General features: G+C 49.9%; 2 protein-coding genes across 3 annotated transcripts in view; one reads left to right on the forward strand and one right to left on the reverse strand.

The window, feature by feature from the left end:
- The window catches only part of MASP1 (MBL associated serine protease 1), a 67,017-nt gene extending 62,044 nt beyond the window's left edge, over window positions 1-4,973 (forward strand). The window contains exons 15-16 of one of the 2 annotated variants that reach the window (XM_005311775.5): window positions 2,431-2,530; window positions 4,237-4,973. In XM_005311775.5, the coding sequence (XP_005311832.2) occupies window positions 2,431-2,530; window positions 4,237-4,427 (291 nt within the window). In that variant the 3' untranslated portion in view covers window positions 4,428-4,973. Of the gene's footprint in view, window positions 1-2,430; window positions 2,531-4,236 lie in introns of those variants that run through there. The other variant, XM_008165690.4, reaches the window with a different exon arrangement.
- Window positions 4,974-12,728: 7,755 nt separating this feature from the next.
- Window positions 12,729-17,084, reverse strand: LOC122172528 (receptor-transporting protein 2-like). Its single transcript, XM_065557552.1, is given in 4 exon segments — window positions 12,729-13,038; window positions 13,355-13,725; window positions 13,727-13,798; window positions 16,777-17,084. Coding segments are annotated over 4 exon segments (774 nt in total). The 5' UTR covers window positions 16,938-17,084; the 3' UTR covers window positions 12,729-12,868.
- Between the last annotated feature and the right edge of the window lie 2,410 nt (window positions 17,085-19,494).

Here is a 19,494-nt window from a genome sequence, read left to right on the forward strand (position 1 = left end):
GCAGTCAAACAGCCACCAGGGCCTTGAACGGGAGTAAACCCACCTCTCGGCCTAGCATCATTTCCCCAAAATCACTGCATGCGGCCAGCGACCTGAGAGAAACCAACAGACACGTGTTGAGCAATGAGCAAATATGAGCGCTTTGCTCAACCGCTTCACTCGGCTATGAGACATCGGGGGCTTTGAAAGACATCGATTGCGGACCAGGCTGCCAGCAGCAGAGTCCAAAGGAGAAGCAGGTCAAATCTTCAGCATCAACTGGAGACGTGTAAGATCAGCTGTGCTAATGGAATCCAAATGGCTTGGCTTTCTCTCCCTTTACAACAGGCTGTTCATGAACGCTGCATCAAATGGGAACATGGTATATTCGACTCACTCTAGCCCCACCAGGCCTCACCTGTTGCTTCAGTGTGATCTTAGTTTGCGGGTCAGCCCAGATGGCTCGTCCTAGTCATCCTTTTCCCAGACAAACCCCAACAGGAGGTGCTGGGGGACCTACAGGCAGATCTCATGGTGCCAGTGTAGCCCATGGAGCATAATTATTATTTGTTTGGATGATGGTGGTGCCCACAACGTGGTCAAAGGCTGTCCACATACACAGGAACACGTGGTCCTTGCCTTGAAGAGCTTAAAAATCTAACGGCTTGTCTCCACAGCAATCTGAGGTGTGAGTGCACTCATTGATTAGATTTCAAGGCCCAAAGGAACCCCTGTCATCACTTAGTCAAACCTCCTGTATAACACAGGCCCTCGGACGTCCCACCAATAACTCCTGTTTGAATTCAGCAATGTGAGCGTGTTCCCAGGGTAGCCTGCGCTACTGCATCTCCACTGATCTTTTTCACCAGGCTAGCATGGGTAAAGCTAGCATGGGTCTGTCTACCTGATCTGGAGTCACACTTGGGATTGCAGTGTAGACAAAACCTACAAAGTCAAGAAGAGCGCGTGAGACAATCAAGGATAGGTAGCGTGTGTGTGTGTGTTTTAGAAAAAAATACACAGCCGCCCTCAACCTATCCGTGGTTAGCAGGCCAGTTTCTTGTAGGCATCGTGGTAGGGGTGGGTCTGAAAGGAGGCCATGTTGGTGGCCTTGCAGATCAGTTCTCGGAGGGCAGCATGGAAGAAGGTGCAACGAGGTGTGTGGGAGAAGCAGACAAGTGCATGGATGAGGCTGCGGCACTGGTGGGGTGATGGGGGCAGGGAGCAATGCAGTGGAGACCAGAGCAGATCAGGGAGGGTTTATTACACCTTTTGGCAAATATTGGGAGAGCCCATAATCATCTGGCACCTCGGAGCCTCACGTCCACCTCCTCATCCCACCACCTCTGCTTAGCTGTGTCCTCATGTCCCTTCCTGTTCCTAAGCTGTGCTCGTCTCTTCCATTACTGGATTTACTCATGCCGGCGGCTTTTCCAGCTGGCTCCCTGTTCCATCGCACTTTGGGCCAGACTCTGTGGTCAAACACACGAGTGTGAACGGGAACTGCAGACACGTATCTGAGGGCAGGATTAGACCCTTTGCGTGAAGGCATTCGGCGTGAACGCCCACACCTGCCCTCTTCTAGTAGGACATGATGAGGAAGCTTTCAGTATACACAAGGAGCTGGGTCTTCTCCATCTCTGATTTCTATAGGTTAACTGATGTGGTTACAGGTGTAGGCCCCCACGCCGACTTGTCGTGGTGGTCTGACCCCTCTGACAGCGGCTTGGCCACGTAGCAATTAAGAAACCTGCTACAGCGTTGAGTACGGGGGGAAGGCTCCTTTGGCTCAAGCACTAGACACTTTTGCTTTGGGATCTAGATGTTCCGGGTTCGATCCCTGTTTCCGACCCCCAGCCAAGGGTGCGTATAACAAAGAATAAAGGATTTTGGGCTTCTGTAGTTGTAGCTGTGTCAGTCCCAGGATATTAGAAAGAGAAGGTGGGGGAGGTGCTTGCAGAACTCAGTTTGTGTTTTCTTTATCATTTCAGTGGATAATATCAGTGTTTATTTATACGCTTGTTTTTTGCAATTTTTATCAATTTAAATATTCACGGGTGTGGGAAATCCTGGGCCGTTCAGGCAAAGGTGGGGCTCAGACAATTATTTCATGCCAGTTGAGGCTGAGATTCCAAAAGCAAAAGCTTCATAAACCATTACGATGCAAACTGCGACCATCAGATGTCAACATTTTAGCCTCGACTCAAACGCTCACAAGTTCTCAAGCAGCATTTTTCTGACTTGGGCCACGTGTGAATTTCAGTTGCTCTTCACGGAAATATTTTTCCGTTGGTTTGTGTGTGTGCGGTTTGTGTGTCTACAGAGTTCGGTGTGTGAGATTTAGTGACATTTACCACTACAAATCTGATCCTTCCAAGCCTACGTAGGTACAGCAGGGGCCGCCGCTAGCCAATGGGCACCTGGTAACTAACTGTTTTTCCTGTCTTGCAGATTGAGATCCCACTCACTGACCATGCATTGTGCCAGGAAGCCTATGGGAGGCTGAAGAAAAAGGTGACGGATGATATGATCTGCGCTGGAGAGAAAGAAGGTGCAGCTTCCTTCTAAACAAACCAGCTTTGGTGCCAGGGTGTCCTTCCATCCGCCCCAGCGGGAAGGTCTCACCCTCATGCTGCCTGTTAGACACCTGGCGAGGGGGTGAACTCGAAGGGGGTCACAGCTCTTTACCAACTCCTCGTCTGAAGAGGGGGCAGAGGGCACGTCACCCTGTGCAGAGGCCAGCTCGAGGCTTACGCGCCACCCAGCAGAGCTTGCAGTGGATTGAAGAGATGCACAGCCCTTGTGCTGACCCACCCCGTGGTGTGACCCATCAGCATGGCCCCATCTGCTTCCCCCGCACAGGTGCTATCCGTCAGGGGACCCGGATGGGGCTCTGTGCCCTCAGGCTGTGCTGAAGGGCTGGGGCCAGCAGGGGGCTCTGTCTGGCAGGGAAAGAGCAGTACTCCCAGGGTGCAGCCTGCAGCCCCCCACTCAGAGTCTGTGTCTGCCTCTCCAGAAGAGGAGGGTGACTGCACTTTGTGGCTGCAGCCGTGGGGGAGCAAGATGGGCAGGGAGCCTGATCCTGGCAGCCGAGACGGCCTATACGGAGCCCCTCCTGCTTCCCATCCAGACAGATCCCTCTGCTGACTCTGACCCTTCAGCGCAGCCCTGTCCGGTCATAAAATCATAGAAGTGTAGAACTAGAAGGAACCTTGAGTCTAGTCCGCTGCCTTCACAACAGGACCAAGTACCATCCCTGACAGATTTTTGCCCCAGATCCCTAAATGCCCCCCTCAAAGATTGAGCTCACAACCCTGGATTTAGCAGGCCAATGCTCAAACCACTGAGCTATCCCTCCCCCTTACACCTTTGATGGGGTCATGCCCCACACTTTGAAAATCTCTGATCTAATGCAACCAAAAGTTATTGGGCTGTTGTTAGGAATTCCTGGGTGAGCTGCCCTGGCCTGCGTCGGACGGGACATCAGAACGGATGCTCACCGTCTGGCCTTACAGCCATGAACTCTGGGAAGTTCCGCAGTGGGGATGGGCTATGGACAGAGGTTTACTCCATGCAGCTCCTGCAAGGGAATCAAAGAGGACGCAGCATCCGGTTTGGTTCCGGACAGATAGATTCGTCCATACAATGCCAGGTCCTGTTTCCTGATAAGATGTGGTCACATCTTAACACCTGGTTTTCACATCTCCTTGAAACCAGCTTGAGAAGTTAACCCATATTTTCTCCTGTGCTGGATGTCTTTGGATTGGGGTGACCAGATACCAAGTGTGAAAAATCAGGACGGGGTGGGAAGTAATAGGTGCTTATATAAGACAAAGCCCCAAACATCAGGACTGTCCTTATAAATTTGGGACATCTGGTCACCCTACTTTGCATGAAACATCAAACCAAGGTCCTGGCCACATGTAGTCACTAAAAGTTCTACACCACTTTCCATATCAGAGTGTTAACTCTGATGTCCTGGCCAAATTTTAGGTTGGGTCATTCTGCCTCCCTCTATTTCTCCTTTAGTTTCAACTAGGTCCAGAATTCTTCCTCCCTTCCTGTCTTAAATCGCTTCTCAGCCTTGCTGTGCACTGGTAAAGAGTTGCCAAGTTTGCCACTCAGAGGTGGCTGCATTTTAGTGGGGGCACACGGCTAACCCTGTCCGTAACTTTGAAGTAGCAATTTGCAAAGTCAGCAGCACGTTTGGGTCCCTTGGGCGCCCCAGAAATGACCAACCTTCTCTTCTTCCCGCAGGAGGAAAAGACGCTTGTAGCGGAGATTCAGGGGGGCCCATGGTCACATTAAGCAACCAGAATAACCACTGGCAGCTGATTGGCACAGTGTCCTGGGGAGATGGATGCGGGCAGAACGATCGATATGGAGTGTACTCCAGCGTGTCCAAGAGCTTGGCCTGGATTCAGCAGGTCACTGGGGTGGAATATTGAATTCTCTGGCCTGCTCACAACCCCGGCTAGGTGAGAACAGCTGGGAGGTGCAGCAAGTTTGCCAGGTCTGCAGCAGACAATGAAGTCGGTGATACATAATTGGGTTGTTCCAATTTCTGCCAAAAAAGCCACCTCAGGGAGATGCCTTGGATGCCTCAGAGTGTAAATATAGTGGCAGGAAAGGCTGAGACTGGATTCCTGCACCTACCTGAACTGACCAGTGACCTGAGCCCATCTCTGCAGCCGACCCTGCAGGGATAAGTCAATTTCCCTTTGGTTTCCAGGCACCGACAGCCACGCACGGACAACTCTGCAATTCCTTGTAACTGTGCGCTTACCAGGAAAGGACAGGATAAACCTGATGCCATAATCAATACTAATGATTTAGACTGGGGGGAATCCTGCCAGAGTTTGGGGTTTTACAAAGCCCATGAGACTTTTTTTATGTTTTTAAAAAGCTGGGGTTTTGCAAAACTTCTCTGTTATGAAACACTGCAAAGGAAAGTTTGCACCTGAAACCAAATAATTATTTTTAAGACCATTGAATATTTGTAAAGTGCTTCTAATTAATTGGCAGCCTATGGTATGCAAGCAAAGGGCCCAATGCTGCAAATACTTAAGTATTCCCTACTGTGATGCTAATAGGAGCATTCAAAGTACACCGCTACCCCGATATAAAGCTGTCCTCGGGAGCCAAAAAATCTTACTGCGTTATAGGTGAAACTGCATTATATCCAACTTGCTTTGATCCGCCAGAGTGCGCAGCCCCCCCCCCCCCCCCCCGGAGCACTGCTTTACCGCATTATATCCGAATTCATGTTATATCGGGTCGTGTTATATCGGGGTAGAGATGTATTATGCCCAGTAATATTTCCAGGATCAACCCCGAAAAAGATAGTATCAGGGGGTAGCCTTGTTAGTCTGTATCCACAAAAACCACGAGGAGTTCGGTGGCATCTTAAAGACTAACAGATTTATTTTGCCATAAGCTTTCGTGGGTAAAAAACATTTCTTCAGATGCATGGAGTGAAAATTACAGACACAAGCCTGAAAAAGATACTCCTTCTGGGAATAGAGTGGATGAAATTCACCCCTCTGTGTAAAGCCAACACAAGATCTATATCACATTTAAGTCATAAGTGGGACTTAGGTGGCATGTCCGGGTCTGCCCAGGGGTGAATTTTTACCTAGGCAGAAGAATGTCTTTCAAAACATGCAGCCGCTCCAAATTCAGGATCTGCCAAAGCAAAAGGGTCCTGGACCCTTGGATGTTTCAAGTTCTTTCCTCAGCGTACAACCCATGATTGTTAGATGGGCTCTAAATTTGGCTCTAACTTCTCCATTCCCTTTCCCAATGACTTTGTTGTCTCTAGCAGGCAGCTGCGTCTCAGTAACCCACAGGTTAAACAATGTTATTCTTTCAACACCCAATATTCATACCAAGGAAAGGGGAGCGGGGGTTACAGCGAGCGGAACTTTGTCCAAATCTATGCCCTGATTCTGCCCCCCTTGAAACCAATAATAAAACTCCCCCGGACAGAGCAGCAGCCGGGTCAGACCCACTGCCTACTGGAATACACAGGCCTGCCGGTGGCATTTAGCATTTGCACTTGAGGAGTTACCTGTCTGATACTCTAATTAAAGCCTATTAAAATTAGGTGATGCTGAGACAACCGGTGCCCACAGGATCAATCCAAACCCACTGAACTCAACAGACAGATGCAAATTTCAGTGGGCTTTGAATCAGGCCCTAGGTCACCATGGCTCCTGCTGGGGGATGCTCACCAGTCGGGTACCAAAAGGCTGCAATGATCACGTAATAAAGCTCCCCATTCTGTCAACTCTGCCAGCTTCAGCGTCGGCTTTTCCTGGCTTCGTTGGCATGGTCTGAAAGGCCCACCAGACCCGGTCGACTCAGTCAGTCCACAGCGGGCAAGCCAAACACCCAGTGATCCTTGCAAGATGCAACATGTAACACATGCAAAAAACACCTCAAGCACATAGAAGATGTATGCAACATATAGGAAACACAGCGCATGTGCAGCACTCCAACGCGACCTGTGTAATACTTGGGCTCGTATTCTCTCATGCCTTTGAGCTACCGTAAGGGCCGCCGTTTAGCTATTGCTCTTCTAGCATCGCTCAGGAAGGAAGATCGGAAGCAGGTCTCTACAACTGCAGGTGAACAGGGTTTGTTAAAAATGACTATGGCTTGCACCTTGCAGTTCAAATATTTATAACCTTGTAACAGCCTTAAAGAAGCACTCGGCAGCCAGCGGGGAGGTAGCTGCACATAGGCTGAGAACAGAGAGAATAACAGAAATTAACAATCTGGCTGGGCAAGTAGCAAGCAGCTACCGTCCCAGAAAAGTACATTTCACATCAAACTAGCTGAAAACCAACCAGTGCCTCTACTTCCCTGCCATGTCTTGAGTGGAGGGGTCAGCTCTCTGCCATAGAATGGGGAGTGGGCCAGACACTGACCTCTGGGAGACCCTGGTGATACAAGCTTACTGGCTGTCTTTCTCCCCTGAGGAAGGCAGGATGGGGGAGATATCGGGGGCATGGGGGGGATGGCAGGTAGAAGGCCACTGGGTTACTTCCCAGAAAAGACAGTGGAAGGGAAGAATGGGGTGACCTGTTGTGGGGTGAGAGATCTCAGCTCAGCCAGGGAGACTCACCTCCTTCCCCCTTTACAACACTCACTCAGGTCTGTGATACAGGAGAGATGGGGCTGAAGCAGAACCCTGGGTCTGAGCTCTGAGTCGGGAGCCAAATGTCCTGGCCCTGACCCTGATCTCACTGGTACTGGCTTTCCCCTGGGGTGAGCGAGAGCAGAATCAGGCCCCGTATCTCCCCAAATCCCTGCAGCAAAGGCCCCTAAGGACCCTGTTCATTAAATGCACGGAGGTGCTGTGCTGGGCTTTGGCCCCTCTGTGCTCGCCCAGCAGCTGATCCTTGCAGTGGAGGGCTAGAAAACAGGGCGCAGAGAAAAGAAAAAGCAATGATGGACACCACCTTTGCTGGCACCTCTCGACCTGTCGGTGGCGCAAGCCCTGTTCTGCAGCGAGCATGAGGCAGGCAGAGTCTGGCTGCTGCGTCCAAGGACGAGGACAAGGTCACTGGGATGGCGCATGTCCACTCGCTGACCCCGGGACCAACAAGGGGTCAGGCACCCGCAGGTGTACACGTCTTATGCACGGTGCGTACCACGGGCAGGCCCCTATGTTCTGCCCACCGGACTCACTCAGTGACAGCCTCTAGACCGGCTACAACAAGGACAAGTAAGGGAGAATGGGTCAGCGGTGCGCACCACGCAAAAACTGCCGGGGGGCACCCCGGCTTGCTAGAGAATACTGGCCCAGAGAAGCTGGGATACAGGGCACTACGGTGGGCTACTCCAGACCTAGCCTCAGGAGGAGAACCTCAGTGTGCGCTTGCTATCCCACCCTGCCATGCTGCTGGCATGGGGGGAATTGCCAGCTGGTCCCCGGCTGCAGTAACTGACCCTTACACACACACAAATGCACACACACACACACACACACGAGCTGTAACTCTGTGCTCCTCGGCCATCACAGAGGAGCTAGGTAACAGCATGGCTCTGCTGCAAAATTCAGCTCTGGAACGCCACCTCCACCAAGAACTGAGACTGAATCCCAGCCTTTCTGTGCTACATCACATTACCTCTGCGTGCCTCAGTTTCTCCATCTGCAAAATGGAGGTAACCATGGTCCAGGAATGCTTGCCCTGTGCTCCAAAAATATAACTGCTCAATAATATTATTTTTTAAACTCTGATCGAACTATTTCTCGTAATGCCCAGTGGTCAGTAAGCCAGCCGTTATCCACCCGCAGTACCTGAGCCTGCCATGAATTCCTTTCACTGATCGATTATTGTGTAAACTCAGTCAAGGAAGAAGAAAGGAGAATGACTAAGGGAGATTCTTGAGCAGGAGGGGACGGAAGCTTTACTTCAAAAGAAACCAAATTCCTTTCCTGGGATGTTTACCAAAGGGAGTTGCGTCTTCAAAGGGGGAGTTGCAAGGACTTAGAGCCAGATTCTGATCTCATGGACACCAGGGTAAAAACGGAGTTACTCAGATGAAGTCAATGGCACAAAGATACTGCCCTAAAAATGCCTACAGGCAGAGCGATTAAATTAGACAGAAAACCACTGTGAGGGTAGATTAGGTTGCTGCTGAGTTCAGAATTCTATCATCTGTATTCCAGTTTGTGCTGGGAACTGTCCAAACACGTAGCGAGAGCCAGGCCCTGTCCTGAAGAGCTTACAGTCTAGACAGACAAAGAGTGGGACAAAACAATGATCTTCATCCTCCTTTCCCCAGAGAGAGTAAGTGACATGCCAAGGTCACACCAGGAGTCTGTGGCAGAGAAGCTACAACAAGAAGTTTTTTAAGAATCTTCTTTTTATTTGAAGAAATGTTTTTTTAGCAAAGAAAATGAGGCCCGGTACGTTTCTATAGCATCCGTCCCAGGAATGCCATTAGGCACGGCGTGATTAGACTCGGGGCTGGTGCACAATGGAAACCAACAGTCAGTGTGTTTCTTTGGAACAGACAGAGCGTTCCCAACAGAGACAAGGGGCATCACAACTAGCGCTGGGCACTGCTGTCATACCCACGCGCGTGCGCACACACACACACTCCCCTCAGAAGGGGGGGAAGGGATGCAGCACAAACCCCCCGACATCGGAGCTGGAGAGAACCCCTGGACAGTCTGCTTTGCCTGGAGATTGTGGAAGTCCCTCTCCTATTGACTGGAATGGAGCATCTCGGGCACAGCACCCGGCATTGTTCTGGGTGAGGGCGTTGGCCAGGCCTGGCCTCCCGAGCTGTTCAGTCCCAGACATTGTTCCAGCAGCCAAACCCCTGGTTTGGGGAGTGGCGCTTTCCTGGCCGTTCCCTGCCAGTGGGAATGAAGACTCGAGCGCAAATGGTGGGGTGGGGCGTTTGGTCACCACCTGGGCCTGGTGCAGCAAAGGAGGGGATGGACGGTGAGCGTGACTGAAATCAGCACCCGCTCCGAGCCCCTTCTTCCACTGAGGAACCTCGGGGAGGCTCCTAAAGTCAGAGGGGCCCCAGGTGCACGGGGCCCACGTCAGAGCTCTTAGTGTGTCATTTCATTTCGGTCTCATCTGCACGTACATGAACAACGTGCCCATGTGTGAGACAGAGGGTGTGAGTGTGCATGTGTACCGGGACAGGCAAGAGCTGGCAGGAGACATCGAGTCACACCTGCAAACGCAATGGGAAACACGTTATTCCTGGAAACAAGGAACACAGCTGCTCCTCCCTAAAAAACACCCTCAGAAAACACAGGGCTGGCTTGTGCCCTCAGTGGAATAGCTGAAATCGTTGGCACCAGTGGCCTTTCATCAAGGGTTACTTTGGCCCGTTATGTTTCACTGGATGTGTATTTTCAAAGTTCAATAGCTAAGAAACAGCGTAGACAAACACAGGCCTGGTGGGAAGTCCCTGGCCGCTTTTTAGCAGCCAAAAAGCCACTTTGGCTTGAAAGACAGAGCTACAAAAGAATTCAACTTCATTAGAATGCCCAGCGGCGTGCGCTGGGTTTAGTATAAAGCAAGCAGAATAATTAACTCTCCGTCACAGCAACTTTCTCACCGCTGAAAGAGCCCAGCAGAAATTTTCAAACATCTTAGCTGGCTAGTAGGTAAAATGCAGAGGAGCACGGAGCTCGGGACTCTCCCAGGGTTGCCCAGATGAGATTTCGGTTGCCTTTAAATTAGACCAGCCATATGTTTGATTCAATGCGGATTCATTTGCTTCAGGCTGGATTCTGTGCAAGGCCCGAGGAATATTTCTGAGGCTCTATCTTTCTAATAGAGTTTTATACCACTGCCCACCATCGCAGCATCCGGTCACTTTCCAAGTACGTCAATAGCAATAGCAAAGTCCAGAGTGGGTTTTATGGCACTTCTCCCTTTTCAGGGTAAAAACTCAGGTTGACATTTGTTTCGCTTTTATTAATTTCGATTTGGCTTTGGTTGGGAGGGGTTGGTTGGGCAGAAGGGGCAAAACTGAGACGAGAGAAGGAACATTCAATGCCTTGCCCTTCAACAGCACAGACCCCCGACGGAGATTTAACCCAACCAGGCTTCTCTAGGTTACGTCTGTCCCTGAGTCAATCATTGTAGCCCAAAGGCAATAGGTGGTTTAAAGTGTTGTCTGGGAGGAATAAAATCGCAGGCTAAGGGCGCAGGGCGCCATCTGCAGGCACAGGCTCAGTGCAACACTTTGGTTGATGCCTCTCTCCTCTGGGTTCAGGACAGAGATTCCCTTTCCTACCCAGCCTAACAGAGGGGTGGGAATGGGGGCTTGCAGGGAGGGTGGGGGCAGAAAACTCACCGGAAGAGCACCTTGTGGGAGCGTTGCACAGTTGCACTAAGCAAGGCCATGCAGGGAATGGTTACAAGTGAGGATTATCTGTGCCCATCCGATGTGTGTAACTCAAACACCTCCTTGAGCCGAGTCAGCGCTGCCCCTTGGACACAAGAGAGAGATGGACAGAGCAGGCGTCTCGAAACATTAAGACTGCAACCTCCTGAATTCCGGAAATGCCAGCACTAAGGTCGCCCGTGCAGCTTTAATCCAGCTCCCTTGTGCCTATGAATTCTGATAAGGTAATTTACATGATCGGGCACTATATTTTCCCCAAGACCTCTGCTTCTTTCAGTGCACAAGAGAGGTGGTTCTTGGGAACGACGCAGGCCTGAGAAGCAAATGAGGCTAGATAGCCCCTGCCTCATTTGGTGCAGAAGTTGATACTGTGATGGGTGAGCCTGTGCCCCCCCCACCCCCCAGCCAAGGGAGAGGAACCACTGAATCCAGGCTACAAAAGAATCCTTAGAACTGTGAGTAAATTGTCTAGTCAGTTGCTTCACCCCCCTTTGGTTCATTATGAAATATACTCAAGAGACTAAATAATCAATGTCACTCAGGTTTATTAATATGGTCTAGGGCAAAGGTTCTATACGATACCAGTCTCCGCAGAGCTGCTCCGTGCCAGGTGTGTTCCCCAAAGTGACAGCCCTAAAGCCATCTTTTTATACCCTACTTATTTACCAGTAAAAGCTAGTACATACATCACCTGAAACTGGATTTCATTAATCAGCTTTTCACCTTGTTTGTTCCTGGTACCACAGTGTAGCTTTTGTTCTTCTGACCACATGCTTTCCAGGTCTTAAGGGGTGTGAAGACACCCTTTCAGCCTGTACCAGGATAAACAGGCTTGACACGGTAGCTATGAGGCAATGCTCACATGTCCTGATCCTGACCGTTTTCGCATCTACTTAAGCCAAAGTCAATTTCAGCTAATGAGAGGTGTTATGGGACACTTAGCATAGGTGAACAGATCATAATAAAGTTACAGGCCAAGCTGGGCTATACAACTGTTGTATTAATGCTTAATAATATATATACTTAAATGCTTGGAATATATATTGCGGGTGGTATTACCAACATAAAATGTAAGTATGCTAGTCAGCGTATATTAGTCAACAGGAACAACCCATTTCAAGGGCAAACCGAAGAGTTGCTTCACTGTTAACCACAACATTACACATGTGGCTTTGTAACTACCCAACCTGCATTATGGCATTTAAAGAGACAGCAACTAAGCTTCCCCATCACCTTGGCTTTTTCAGTTACTTACTTTTTTTTAAAGAGGCACACAATTATTGACGGAATAATTCATTTCCTGCACAAGGGGAAAAAAGGGTGACAAACACAAAAGGTAACTGACTACATCACAGCGAATCAGTCGGTGTTATGAGTTGCATTAGGGGTACATATCGTTTTTGTAAAAGTTGGATCCACGATTTTGGGCATGTTTAGTCTAGAGAAGAGGAGGCTGAGGGAGATGTGATAACTCTCTTCAACTCTGTCCAAGGCAAGAGGACGGTGATCAATTGTTCTCCATGTCCACCAAGGGTAGGACAACAAGTAATGGGTTTTGTTTGCAGCAATGGTGATTTAGGTTGGATATCAGGAAAAACTTTAGGGATAGCTAGGCGCTGGAACAGGTTGCCAAGTGAGCTGTGGAATCTCCGTCACTGAAGGTTTTTGAAAGCAGGGTAGACAAACATCTATCCGGGATGGTCTAGGCTTACTTTATCCTGCCTTAGCATGGGAGTGGGGGTGGACTAGATGACCTCTTGAGTTCCCCTCCAGCCTGACATTGTATGATTCTCTTTTGAATTAGCTCATTTCCTTTGGCCCATCTTTCCTCAAATAGTTCAGTTGCTAAATCCAGTCTCTCTCCTTGTTCAGTTTTCAATGTCAAATGCCTCAAAAAGCAGGAAGGTAACAGATGGAGCCAGCTGCATAAGTCGTCACAAATCATGTTCATTATTAACGTAGCTCCTTTCTAGGTTCATGGATCCAACGTGTTGGTTATTTAGATTTGCCAAATAGTCCAGACAAATAATTTCAGTCTCTTGGACTGTTCACAAACCGTTCGTTTTAGCCATTTGTTACTCTTGGTGTGTGGTTGGTCACCTAAGTCAAGTGGTATTGTTTCTGCTCCTTGATTAGCCAACTGGAAGTTTTCAAACAGGAGAACAATAACTAGAGAAAAGCAAGGGATGAATGATGTAGTTCTGGTTAGAATTTTCTGACGCAGAATCATTCCCACCAGAATTCATGAAGTTTTTGGGGACTTCAAAAATGTTCTTGAATCCCTAGTAATTATCTACACACTCAGGTAAAGTAAGAAATACAAGCTCACCAGTCAGAGCAAACAAAACTACTGACTGTATTTGCAATTATTCATGAATCGAGGGGGTTTACCCCCACTATTTGACTAGCTTTAGTATTCAACTGTTCATATAAATAAAAATCAAAATGCAAATAGTCCATAAAACACAGCAAAACACAAAACTACCGCAAATCGTGTCCTGGGGTAAATTGTGTGATGGTAGCTGAACTGGTGGCATTGTGTCTTTGGATGTCCCATGGTACACTGTGTCCTTGGGTCTTCCATAATACATCGTGTGTTTGGGCCTCTGATGTATTCCCAACCGACAAGCCTCACCATGGTCACTCCGATGTGGTCCATAGTGCCGTCCTATCACTGTAACCTCAGATAACTGGCCCACATACTCTCCATAGCATTTCTCTCTAATGCTGATGACCAAGTTCTCCAAGACCTTCTGGACGCTTTCCTCCTTGAAATTTGGCTCTCCTAACTTACCCTCGGAGCACTCATAACATTCTTGTCTAAAGACTCTCATCTTCACCCAACCTTTTCTCCTGGTCCAGGTACATGTGGAACAGAATAACCACTTGACTTGATGACCAGAAATGCTGGCAAGATGAGCACTGGAAGCTAAAAAGAGGAAAGAGATATAGCATGCACAGGGTGACCAGATGTCCCAATATTATCGGGACCATCCTGATATTAGAGGCTTTGTCTTATATAGGCAACTATTACCTCCCCCACCCCCAAAAAAGTGTCTCCATGATTGGCAGCTCCGGCAGCTGCTTGTAGATGCGGTTGAGTTGCTTGCCTGCAGACAGGAGAGGCTCCACTCCCGCTCCTGCCCAAGCTCAGTATGGGGTTTGTAGATTCCATTACAGCAACCAACCAGCAGCGCCTGCAATCAAACTCAGGGCTAATTAAAGGCCTGTGGCCAACCTCAGATCTGGTGTAAGCAGATGTAATGCTCACCACGCTGTGTCCGCCACTGCCTTGCCTTATTTTAATGCATTTCAATGTAATTACAGATTCCTAGATTCTAAGGCCAAAAGGGACCATTGTGATCATCTAGTCTGTCCTCCTGTGTAACATAGGCCAGAGAACTGCCCTACAATAATTCCCAGAGCAGAGCTTTTAGAAAAACATCCAGTCTTGATTTTAAAATGGCCACTGATGGAGAATCTACCACGACCCTTGGTAAGTTGTTCCAATGGTTAATTACTCTCAACGTTAAAAATGTACGCCTTATTTCTAGTCTGAATTTCTCTAGCTTCAATTTCTAGCCATTGGGTCCTCTTAGACCTTTCTCTTCTAGATTGACAGCCCATTGTTAAATATTTGTTCCCCATGTAGACAGTTATAGACTGTAATCAAGTCACCCCTTAACCTTCGCTTTGTTAAGCTAAATAGATGGAGCTCTTTCAGTCTATTGCTATAAGACATGCGTTCTAATCCTTTATTCATTCTCATAGCTCTTCTTGGAACCCTCCAATTTATCAGCATGCTTCTTGAGTTGTGGGCACCAGAACCAGACACAGGATTCCGGCAGCACTCGCACCAATGCCAAATTCAGAGATAAAATAATCGCTCTGCTCCTACGTGAGATTCTCCTGTTTATGCGTCCCTGGGTCGGATTAGCACTTTTGGCCTCATATACAGCAGATTATCCACCACCACCCCCAAATCTTTTTACAATGAGGTAAAACCGGAGTAGCACCTTGTATCAGGCACCATCAATGTCAGTCCAGCACCTTCCACCAGCACTAAATGTACCAGAGGCTTTCACAACAATACATGCCCTTGGGGTGGTATTGCCCTGACTGCCAGGCAACTGGACATAGATCTATACATATTCATACTGTAGCTACTTGATGGGCGAATCCTCAGCCAGTGTAAGTTGACCTAGCTCCAGGGCACCCAAAGGAACTACTCTGATTTACAACAGGTGAGGAGCAGGCTAGTCCCTACCTGTTCTGACACTGTGCTACACCCCGGAAGTGGCCAGCAGCAGGTACGGCTCCTAGGCTGGGGGGCCAGGGGGCTCCGCGCACTGCCCCTACCCCGAGCACCAGCTCCGCACTCCCATTAGCCAGGAACTGGAGTTGGAGGGGGGAACAGTGCCTGCAGGCGAAAGCTGCGTGAAGCCGCTTGCGCGTCTCCGCCTAGGGGCCAGACCTGCTGCTGGCCACTTCCAGGGCACAGCGCAGTCCGCGGTGCCAGGACAGGCAGGAAGCCTGCCTTAGCATCCCCGCTGCGCTGCTGACCGGGAGCCACTCGATGTAAGCCCGTGCGCCAACCCACGCCCCAATCCCCCGCCCCACCCCAAAGCCTGCACCCCCAGCCCAGAGCCCTGACCCCCTTCCGCATCCCTGCCCCAGCCCAGAGCCCTGACCCCCTCCCGCACCCCAACACCCCGCCCCAGCCCTGAGCCCCCCCAAACCCAGAGCCCCTCCTGCACCCCAAACCCCTCATCCCCGTCCCCACCCCACAGCCCTCACTGCTACATTCCAACCCCCTGCCCCAGCCCTGAGCCCTTCCCACACCTCAAACCCCTCACTCCCAGCTCCACTGGGTCGCGGGCATCAACAATTTTCTTCAACTGGGTCGCCAGAAGAAAAGTTTGAAACCCCCTGGTCTAAGGTACTTATCTGGCTCTCGTCACCATAGCATCTGGGCACCTCACAATCTTTAAAGCATTTATACTCACAACACCCCTGTGAGGCAGGGCAGTGCTCTCACCCCCATTTTACAGATGGGAAACTGAGACACAGAGAGGCTGAGACCCAGATCTTCAGACCTATTTAGCCAGGCGTGGGCTCAAACCCAGGTCCCCCAAACCGTATGATAGTGCCATAACTACTGAAGCATTAGAAGGAGCACCTCCTCACTAGGCCCTGGGGACAGTCCTTAATTTCTGCCGGGGGCTTGCTGTACTTCTAGGCTCGGCAATTCATAGCCCCTGCACCTCTGGGCTCCCGGCCACACGCTCTAGCCACCCAGCTCTGAAGGCAGCACCGTCGCCCGCAGCAGCGCAGAAGTATGGGTGGCAATACACCAGACCGTGCCATCCTTATTCTGTGCTGTTGCTGTCAGCGGCGCTGCCTTCAGAGCTGGGGGCCTGGCCAGCAGACGCCGCTCTCCAACCGCCCAGCCAGTGCTTAATTTGTGCTTGTCGAGGCGGAAGCCCAGCACCTCTTCCATTACAAATTAAGCACTGGCTTGGGTTGCTGTCCTGGTGCTATCTCCATGTCCAACAACTTTCAAATAGCATAAGAGAGAGACTATAAAACCCAAACAAAAAACTAAACTTCTAAACCAAGAGGAGTAGCAGCAGCTTTTGCAGAAGCGGGGGGAGGGAGGGGCGTGTGGTGGCTGGAACAGAAAATGCCTCTAAAAAAAGGAAACATTTTTGAAATCGGGGGATGCATTTAAAGGCATAATTAATTCCAAGGCATAATTAAAGCAACTGCATATATGCTACTACGCCCCCCACACACACATACTGCATCCCTCACTAAAAATAGATCATTTGTCAATGACTAAGGGGGTGTGATACATGTGAAGTCCTAAAGAAATCCCCAGCTGCCCTATCAGCTGCTGCTTCTCACCTGGCAAATGCATGTTCTTGCAGTGATTGTTTCCAACCAGGTCCCAAGTCATTGTAATCAAGGTTCTGGTGCATCTTTAGGTCCCAATAGTCTTGTGGGTTCACCTCCTCTATCTTCTCATAAAACATTTCTCTCCAAGAATCCATGTTCAGCTTCTTCATCTCTTCAGATGTTCGTGAGGACACTCCAAAGTGTGCTGCGTTACAAATGGAGTTTTGATTGTTTACTTCCCACTTCTATCTCATCACCTGCTGAGCGGCAGGGTGGGGATTTGAGTTCCTTCGCTGCTAGATACCGGATAACTTCTGTGTGTGTGAGAAATGAAACTAAAAGGAGTTTTGTTTCCAAAGCTAATCTGGTTCTCCAGTTTCCGCCTGGGGTATATGATAAGGACTGTATTTCCAAGATGGGTGAATGCCTCCAAATGATGTGTGTGAATAGTCACTCAAACAAAAAGCTGGACTGGCTTTGTTTTCCCCATTGGCATTCAGATTCAGCAGAGCCGCGGCCAGGTGATTACTGAGACAGGCAGAGAAGAAAACGGGACACAGACGTCATCCCAGGGCCTAGGTTTTTCCCATGTCCTTGTGTCAAAATGCGAATGTCATGACATCTGGAGAAAAGATGGGCTCCTGTATTGCCCCTGGCTGCTATACTAGGACAGACCCATGGAAGCAGGACCAGTCAGCCAGTCCCTGGTCAAGAACGCCTCCCGGAAAGTCTTTCTCCAGCACTCAGCCCTGCAGGACTGGGCCATTCTGTCACTTAGTCCTCCAGTTCTGAACTGCGGCTACTACTTTGTTCTGTGGTTGTTCTTCAGCATCTCCTCTGGCGATTCCTCCTCCTTCTCCCTCAGTGGAGTTACCTCCACTTACATCAGCTCTGCATCCGAACACCACGTGTTGTGTAGACCCCAGAGCACTAACTGGGCTGGTATCTCTTACTCCATCAAACCAAGACACTCCTAGCTAAAATTGGAAGGCATCGTGATCCCACCAACAGCCATCGCGGTAACTATTTCAAGAACTTTCTCCTGGTCAAATGTAATCAGGCAGTTAACGCATTAAGAATACAGCCCTCTGGGCAGATATTGGGAATGACGTTTTCATGTGCTGGCAGGACGTGATGGGACAGATACATGCTGTACAGTGGGGATCCTTCACTTGTTCTCCAGCGGGTAGCTTAGAGGTTAATAGACCTCAGCGTGCTGCTAGGCCAATAGTTTTAGTTCCAGACTTTAGCCATTACGGTGTAGATGTGCCACGGATCTGTGGAGTCCCCACACCCCAGATCAGCAGCAGTGCTGTGAAGGCCAGCCCTGCCACCAGAGCCGTGATTGGCTAAAGGACGGGCAAGCAGGAGAAGCATCTCTCCACACCCCCACGGAGAGGGCGTGTGCTGGCTGGATAAAGCCCGCCCAACCAGAGCCTGAGCTGGGAGGGACGGCGGGGCAAGGCCAGGGCACAGCCTGAGCATGTCGCCCGTCACCCTGCACTGCACCTCAGAATGTGCCCTAGTCCAGGACTGAGACGCTAAGGCTGGAGGGATCGTGGAGGCTTTGAGTGTTGGATGGACGCAGAGCTTCCTCTCAGGCATCTGGGATTTCTGTTACACTCCCACTGAGTGGCTACTGTTGGCAATCACCCTGGGGTGCTGCCCCTGCTAATAAAGGGACCAGGATAGATCTGTGCACCAGGGCAATTGCTGAGTGAACTCCTGCCTCCCCAAAGGGTGTAGGGTTCACACAACACCCCAGCAGAGAGGGAAGCTCCCCTGCGTCCTCTGATATTTCAATTTAAATGTGATGCTTTATTGAACTGATACAATAAGGAGAAAATACCAAAGCCAAGTATTGGTCTATTAACATGGAAAATACAGGAAGCAGGAAAAGGAACTGCTCTATCCAGTACAGGTCCTTATATAGTATTGCAGAGGCACTAAAACTCAGCAGGGGCCGTTTTTCAACAGGGACACGGACGGAGTTGCCTTTTCCTTGTTACATGTAAACCAAGCCAAGAAACTCCTTCATCTTCAGACCGCTGCTCTGCCCAGGATTCTGTCTGTGAGACAGAAAAGCACACTGCAAAGCGGGATGTGACCAGTGATTGACGAGCAGCCCCTTGTTTCCTGCCATGCAAACACCCAGGTATACAATGCCCAAGAAGGCTGTCATTAAGGATCTGAACTCGTTGTCCTGTGAACATGGTTCCTGCTTCTGGCCTGCGCCAGTGCCAATCTCCTCCACTGGGGATTCTACTCAAATCTAGGCATACATCAGCCCCACTCCCATGGAAGGGGCAAGTTATCCGGGGATCGATTAACTCCTCAGCTGGTGAAATCAGCAATGGAGCTATGTGGCTCTGACTCCTGGCATTTACCCCTCCCACCACCCCAGAAGGGACGGGGAAATGGCCCTCCAGTTGTGCAGACGATCCAGGATGCATCTTGCACACAAGAGCAGTTACTCTCAAGTCCAGCCTCTCCTCGGGCAGCAAAGCCCCCTCTGGGGTCCTACCCTTCCCCTCTCAGGGGGGTACAAGGCATAGAGATGGAGCATGAGGATTTGACGGGGCAGAGGGCCCAATCTAATGCCCACTGGAGTCAGTGGGAGTCTTTCCATTCATTCCACTGGGCACTGGATCAGACCTCCAGAGGGGGGCACAGGTGCCAACAAGAAGGGGCATAATGTGCCCTCTTGCTTTTGAGGAGGCCTGTTTT

The sequence above is a fragment of the Chrysemys picta genome, chromosome 9, assembly GCF_011386835.1.
Source record: "Chrysemys picta bellii isolate R12L10 chromosome 9, ASM1138683v2, whole genome shotgun sequence".
Lineage (NCBI taxonomy): Eukaryota > Metazoa > Chordata > Testudines > Emydidae > Chrysemys > Chrysemys picta.